Source organism: Stegostoma tigrinum, chromosome 4 (genome assembly GCF_030684315.1).
Source record: "Stegostoma tigrinum isolate sSteTig4 chromosome 4, sSteTig4.hap1, whole genome shotgun sequence".
Lineage (NCBI taxonomy): Eukaryota > Metazoa > Chordata > Chondrichthyes > Orectolobiformes > Stegostomatidae > Stegostoma > Stegostoma tigrinum.
The window spans coordinates 18,647,495-18,655,530 of NC_081357.1; the positions used below are offsets into that span (position 1 = coordinate 18,647,495).

The 8,036-nt window shown below is 41.0% G+C and overlaps 1 protein-coding gene and 1 non-coding gene across 2 annotated transcripts in view; both read left to right on the forward strand.

Annotated features, from left to right (window-relative positions):
* The window catches only part of wdr43 (WD repeat domain 43), a 46,185-nt gene extending 42,343 nt beyond the window's left edge, over positions 1 to 3,842 (forward strand). Inside the window, exon 18 of the mRNA XM_048530511.2 lies at positions 3,115 to 3,842. Coding sequence (XP_048386468.2) covers positions 3,115 to 3,234 — 120 coding nt within the window. The 3' untranslated portion in view covers positions 3,235 to 3,842. The remainder of the gene's footprint in view (positions 1 to 3,114) is intronic.
* LOC125452994 (small nucleolar RNA SNORA31) lies at positions 2,054 to 2,179 on the forward strand. Its single transcript, XR_007247660.1, has one exon. It is a non-coding gene; the product is annotated as a small nucleolar RNA SNORA31 (small nucleolar RNA).
* Positions 3,843 to 8,036: the final 4,194 nt, after the last annotated feature.

The following is an 8,036-nucleotide window of genomic DNA, read 5'->3' on the forward strand; positions in this document are numbered from 1 at the left end:
GATATCTGTTAAGGCCCCGGCTATTTCCTCTCTCGCTTCCCTCAGTAACCTGGGATAGATCCCATCCAGACCTGGGGACTTGTCCACTTTAATGTCTTTTAGGATACCCAACACTTCCTCCTTCCTTGTGTCAACTTGACCTAGAGTAAGCAAATATCTATCCCTAACCTCAACATCTGTCATGTCCCTCTCCTTGGTGAATACCGATGCAAAGTACTCGTTAAGAATGTCACCCATTTTCTCTGACTCAGTGCATAACTTTCCTTCTTTGTCCTTAAGTGGGCCAGTCCTTTCTCTAGTTACCCTCTTGCTCTTTATATATGAATAAAAGGCTTTGGGATTTTCCTTAACCATGTTTGCCAGCAATATCTCATGTCCTCTCTTAGCCTTAATCCCTCGTTTCAGATTCACAAGTTTTGTAAGCACAGGCTGATTGGGCACAACAGCTGAAGGGCTATGCTGTTTATGATCCATCAGTCTTTAGGACATTTGGCCTATCACAATGGTGCTGAAATTGATTTAACACTTTCATATACCAAATTCATATATCATTTGTCTGACAGGCAGATCATAATTTTGACTTGACGGCAGCATCCTTTTAGTGATGAACACTATTTGTGCTGCTACTGTACAGTGGCAGAGTGAAATAGTTAAGTTCGTCTTTTGCACAAATTTGAGATTCCTTGTCCTTCCTAGGGTAATCTGAGATAGACTGGGCACTACTCAGGATATGGAATGACTACCTTAGGACCTTCCATGAGTTTGTGCTATATACAGTGAGAAATAATATGATCAGGGTTGCCATTGTCTCCCAAGATCATTTTCATATGTACTATTCCAACAGCACGTTTGTACAGCGAACAAATGGATTGGGCAGTACTCAGTAGATTGCTAATAATGTCAGTCTTATAGAATTCCTACAGGTCTTCATGCTAATAAAAATACCAAGCAGTAAATGTAGCTTTGTTGACAATGCTAAAGAATCCCCACCTGATTTCTCAACTAGGACCAATGAATATGAAGAGTTCGGTATTGCAAAAGTTTGAGCATCCGCTGAAGCTAGCTGTTTCACACTGCCACTCAACACTAGTGTCTGCCACGAGCAGAATGCTGCCTTCAAGACAAAGATGATCTGCCTATCTCAAATCGATGGACTGGTATGAATTTCAGTGCCAATGTAATACCAGATGTGTAAACTCTACAGTGGGCCAAAAGACTGGCAGATCGTGTCAACCAGCATATCTCTTTCGCTGTTTGCAGGGTACTGTCGATACCCAACTAGGCCCCACCCACAAAATTCACAACGCACTATCCAACCTGAATATTATTCTGCGATTGATGACACTTGTTGGATTATCCTTCATGTGTAAGGAATTATGCTGACCACCAATTCAGGACTGTCATTCAGGTTCACAATGTGGTCCTTTTGAATGCACTAGAAGCTGCATACGTTGATACACAAGTCCTTGAGGTCACAAAGGATATGAACTGCATCTGTTTCAAATCAACAAAAGTGACACCTGTTTTCTGGCTTATTCCTTGGCATTGCACTGGCCAATCAGATTTAACTGCCCAGATTTAAAACATAAGTGAAGACTGGCTATTAACTGTCAATCAGAATGAATGGGTACATTCTCTGTCAGTTCCTCCACCCTTCAAAGTCCAGTTGCCAACCAGTCAGCACCGCCCCCCCCCATGCGATATGTGACTTTCCCCTTGAACTTGACAAATTTTTAAAGCTTCCACCAAGCATGGCTATTATCAGCATACTCAAGTTCTGAACTGCCAAACATCTTAATCTTATCTCAACATTTGTTTCTGGCTGATCCTGTCTGTCTCCCTACTCAAATTTGGATAAGTCATGTTAGTGCTAATCTTCCTTGGGTGGCCAAGCATTTGAATTGTTTAGTTTTGCAGATACAAAGATTGAATGAATATGGGCATGAGAAAGCACTGTCCTTTCCATAGATGTTGAGTCTGACCAAATTATTCTTTGAGGTGGGAGACCTTTGACTTTTATTTAAAAGGCTGCTGATTTATTAAGATGAGGAAGTTGCATCTGTTGACAGACTTGAAGCAGATTACTGTGGCTTTCCAGGTTTTTCTTAACATGCAAGATTAATTTTCTTGTTTTCTGTTTGATTTCATAACAATTCAGATTGAATAGAGTAATACATATAGCTAAAAAAGTTGAATCATACAGATTAGGCATCATCTGTGCATGTGGCTGTCTGAAGTTGCTTATCAAGTGCATTAGTTTTCCTTTGGTACTGTTGCCATGTCTCAAAAATCAGTAACTGGGAGAAAACCAGCAAATTGCTCACGAGGCAATGTGCAAAATTGCTTCTGAGGGCCGTTGAACCCAAAACAATAACTCTGATTTCTCTCCGCAGATGCTGTCAGATTTGCTGAGCTTTTCCAGCAATTTCTGTCTTTTTGTTGCAAACTTTCTGAAATAGTTGTTTCTGGGACTCTGGGCGGGATGCACATACACGGCTCATGGTTTATTTACCAAACATGGAAAGAAATCCTGGGATCAAGAGCATTCCGATTGTGCAAGCTATGTCTGCAGTATTGCTTAAAGTTTTCACTTTGTGATCTGATAATGATCGCGATCCTGATCATGTGACCATTGGAAGTCAGCCTGTTTTAGGTCCGTTAACCATTCCAGCCTGCAGTTTCGTGGTGCGTCAAAAATACTGAAGTATGATAAAACGTAATGTCTCAGGTACATGCCTCAAGTCTAGGTTTGAGTTGAAACGGAGTAAGTTGTGCAGATGGCCTTAACATCAAATAAGCTTGCATTTATTGTAAGCCCGCATTTTTGTTTCCAAAATACAGTCGAGCTTTGTTGCACAATGGATAGAACATATAGAACATAAAAAATTACAGCACAGTACAGACCCTTCGGCCCTTTATGTTGTGCCGACCTGTCATACCAATCTGAAGCCCATCTAACCTACACTACTCAGTGTACGTCCATATGCTTGTCCATAATAGTTGTCAGAAAATTTGCTGGCTGTTTCTTAATCGTGGATCATCGCCATGCTTGTTTGTAAAAAGAACATTAAGTTGTGGCATTATTGTAATGCATATCTAATATTTTAAAACTAGGAGAATTGGGAGGATGATGAAGAGGAAAGAATGGATGACCCAAAAATGCGCATTGACAAAGAAATCAGTGAAGACTCTGGAGAGGACATGCATACAGGAAATGAAAGTGAAGAGGAATGAAACCATTTTAGAAAAACAAAAATATTGACTGCATTCTCAGCATATTTGGGCCAATCAGTTTGACCTGGGCATCTGAATTTGTTTATTTTGCCACTCAGAAGCTTCCTTTATATTTTAGTTTGGAAAGCAAGTGACAGACTGCCAGTTTATTAAGAATTGTTTGTGCACTTTGAATTCCGAGAAATATTTGACTATATTGATGGTGCACAGTTCACAAATATATATTTCTGCAACCATGTTTCTAGTGCAGGTCATTTTTGGACCACATTTATACATGGAGTGATTTACCACAGACAAATGTGGTAGTAACTCATGATCACTTGGAAGACGGACAGATGGTCAGCTAATTCATGGCTACTCCCGTTGCATTTTAACCTGGCCTGGGACGTAATATGGATTTGACATGTACCTCATCTTGGAAATTTTCCCAGCTATTTTGGTTTTGGCAGTTGGCCAGCTAGTTCCCATGTTTTCAGGTTAGTATGTTGCAGTATGTAGTCATTGGCTAGTTGACAGAATTATGTATATTTGTCTATAAATCAGTGGTTTTCAGCAATTAATGCTGTGTTCTCCTTTGTAAAATGAATAAACCTGATTCTCCTTTACAATATTGTGTTCATGGTCTTTAAGGTCATTGACAGTGTTCAGTAAAAATGCAGCGTTTTGAAAAAGACATTCATTATATTGTATCATGACCTTTTAATCCCCCAAAGACATGACTAATTAAAATTAGTTTGAATTTGTACCCTGGGTGGTGATCTATCTTGGGACTGTTGGAAACCTGGCTGGTTTCCCTGGCACTGTTTTTAATTGAGTGTTGCATTGCTCTATATCATTGTAATTCATTTCACTAAATGTTTTCAGAAAATCTGTTTAGGCAGTCTGTCAAATTCTCTCCCCATTTCTTCTCACTCTGCACTCCAATTCCATTCTTTTGGTTCATCAGACAGATCCTTTTCGGGTCACATGCTTGTTTTTGAATTTTTTTAGTCCTTTATTGGGGCGTCAGCTATGGGTTTCTAGGATGCACGGAGAACCGCTTCCTGTTTGGTCTGGTTGGTGCTAGAGAGCTATGAGAAGTAACGATAATTCTTTGGGCCCACTGTGGAACCAAACCATCTTGTTCTGTAAAAGCAACAAAACCATTAGGGAGCCAAATTTTGTTTTTCGACACAACTGCCTGGTTAAAATTCCCGTGCTTGTTTTCCCTGTTGATGCTGATGTTGTAAACGAACATAATGAATTATTTTGCCAACCGTGCAAAGTTTCTTTCACACTCCTACAGTCTCCCATGAAGGTTTGGATAATGGGAATTCAGCTGTTAAAATCTTTTTTCATTATAATTTGCTTTCCAATAAGTGAACAGCAAGAGATGATTAATTACCATGGTGATTGTTGCCACAGAGCTTGAATAAAATAGAACCTATTCAGTGCTGTTCTAATGACCCTGAACAGAGGTACATACGACGTTCGAGTGCTGATTAGAAGGTAGGTCTTTCATTAGCCCTTGCTGTCTACTGAGCTTTAACACTGGGAATGTGAGATATTTTAGTGCTGTTGAAAGTGTTAATATGATTTGATTGCAGAGAGGATTGGACGTTTTGGAATTGTTTTTGTCTTGTCTTCCTCTTCACACATTCAAAACAGGGATGGATACAAGTAGAAATATATTCACATGGTGAAATGTAATTGATAATATATTGTATTCAATGTTCTATGATGCATATGGAATAAGAGGTTTCTTGTGGGCACACGAGTTGTCAGATAGTTTGGATATTTTGTTTGTTTGGTGGTAATTCTTTCATTTGAATGCATCTTGCAACATTGAGTGTTTTCGGGGATCCAAGAGCAGAGGAGAGGGCTGGATGAGTTTTTAGGCAGGTTTTCGAATCCAAGATCAAAAGCATCTACCATTGGAGAATTGTACCAGTTAGCTGATGGCTGACTGTTGAATATTTAATATAAATCAGATCGGTTGCAAGATTAGATAAAATATTGCCCTCAGGAATGAACCATAGAATGGTTGTTGTGTTTCGTTGAAATAGATGCTTTATAGATATCCTTTCTGTCAACAAAGAATGTGGCTGTGTATTTTAATATATATAGTTTTCGATAGCAAGTGCAACACACTAACAATCTTAAATTAGTTGTCAGAATAGTTCTTACTGTGCACAAAATTTATTTTGCAGATGTTGTCCAGTCACAGAATGATGTTAGTTTGACACTGGGTTCTGCAACACAGGCTATTTGAATATATTCAATTTTTTTTGCCTATTACAGAAAGCCAAAGGAACATGATGCTTGAGACAATCCACCAGTCTTTGGGACGTATAGCCTACATACGTGGTATCTCCTCAGCACTCAAGTTGATATACCACATTCCTCAGTTTTCTTTATTCATTTATAGGATGCTGGCCAGCCAATGACGCCCACATTTATTGCCAGTCCCTAGTAGCCCTTTGTAAGGTGGTGATGAGCCACTCTCTTGAACCACTGCAGTCCATCTGCTGCGGCTTGACCCACAATTCTAATAGGGAATTCCAAGATCTTGGCCTGGCAATAGTGAAAGAATAGATATCTTTCCAATTCAAAGTGGTGAGTGGCTTGGAGGGGAACTTGCAGGTGATGGTGTTTCCATATATCTGCTGCCTTTGACCTTCTAGATGGTAGTAGTTACGAGTTTGTGGATCTGAGAATTTCTGCAGTTCTTGTAGATAGTTAACACTGCTGCTATTGAGTGTCGGTGGTGGATGTTTGTGGGTGTGTTTCTAATCAAGCAGGACACTTTGTCCTGAATGATGTCAAGCTGCTTGAGTGTTGTTGGAGTTGCATCCATTCAGGTAGGTGGGGTGTCACACTCCTGACTTGTGCCTTGTATATGGTGGACAGGCTTTGGGGAGCCAGGACATGTTATCCCCACAGTATCCTGAGCCTCTGACCAACTGTTGTAGCCACAGTGTTGATCTGGCGAGCCTGTTGAGTTCCCTGTCAGCAGTAACCCTAAGGATGTTGATGGTGGGAGTTTCAGTAATGGTAACACCATTGAACGTCAAGGGAGAGTGGTTAGATTGTCTCCAATAGTCAACGGCCATTTCTTGGCATTTGTGTTGCATGAGTGTTACTTACCATTTGTCAGCCCAAGCTTGGATACTGTCTGTTTTTGAACATGAGCTGCTTCAGTACCTTAAATTTGCAAATGGTGCTGAACACTATGCGATCATTGGCAAACATCCCCTTTTCTGATTTTATAGTGGAGGGAAGGTCCTTGAAGCAGCTGAAGATGATTGCGCCTAAAGAACCCCTATGGAGATGTTGTGCACCTGTGATAACTGACTTCCAACAATCTCAACCATCTTCCTATGTGCCAGATATAACTCCAACCGGTGGAAAGTTTGCCCACGATACTCATTGATTCCGGTTTCGTTCAGGTTCCTTGATAGCACTCTGGAATGTGGCCTTGAATTCAAGGGCGGTCACTATCACCTCACCTCTAGAATTCAGCTGTTTTGTCCATGTTTGAGCCAACGTTGTGTTGATATTAGGAGCTGACTGGACCTGGCAGATCCCAAACTGGGCATCAATGAGAAGGTTATTGCTGAGTGGTGCTGCTTGAAGTCACTGTTGATGACACCTTCCATCACTTTACTGTGAGAGTAGTAATTGATTCAGTTGGATTTGTCTTTTTTTTTCCTGTACAGGACATACCTGTCCAATTTTTCACACAATCTGGTAGATGCCAGTGTTGTGATTGTACTGGAAAAACTAGGTTAGGGATGTGGCAAGTTCTGGAGCACAAGTCTTCAGTACTAATGTTGGAATGTTGTCAGAGCCCATAATTTTTACAGTATCCAGTGCTTCCAACCATTTCTTGGTATTACATAGTGTGAATGGCATTGGCTAAAGAATGGAGAAGGCTGAGATGGATCATCCATTTGACACTTCTGTTGGAAGATTGCTGCAAAGCTTCAGCCTTATCCTTTGCACTGATGTGTTGGGATCTTCCATCATTGGTGATATTTTTGGAACCTCCTCCTCCAGTGAGGAGTTTAGTTATGAACTCCATTCACAACTGCATGAGGCAGGACTACAGAGCCCCCCACGTTTAGTGCCCTAGCCATTCTGCTTTGAGTGTTCAATATGGAAGAGTTCTGATCTGTCAGCCAAGGGAGGGCAGTCTGTGGTAATGAGCAGGAGGTTTTCCTGTCCCATGTTTAACTTGAAGCCATGAGCCTTTAGAGGGTCCAGAGTTAATGTTGAGGACACGGTAATTCCCTCCTAACTGCATACACTGTGCTGCCCACACAGCTGGCTCTGTCCTGCCAATGGGTAGGATGTTTCCAAGAATGGTGATCGTGGTGTCTGAGGCATTGTCTGTGAGATATGATTCTATGATTATGACTTGTCAGACTGTTGCTTGAATGGTTTGTGAGACAGCTCTCCTTTTTGGCAGTAGTCTCCCGATATAAATAAGGAGGACTTTGCAGGCTTGCCAGGGCTGTTTCCGCTGTTGTCTTTTCCAGTGCCCAGTTTGATGCCAGGTAGTCCATCTGTCTTCAGTTCTTGAAACTTTGTAGTGATTGATACAACTGAAAAGCTTGCTCGGCCATTTCAGAAAGCGGTTGGGAGTCAACTACATTGCTGTGTGTTTTGAAGCCAAATGTAAACCAGACGAGATGATTATGGCAGATTTTCTTCCTTGTGGGGCACTAGTGAGTGGGTTTTCTGACAATTGACACTAGTTTCATGGTTATCAGACTTCTGTAGCAGAATTTACACCCGGGTCCCCAGAACATTGGCTGAGT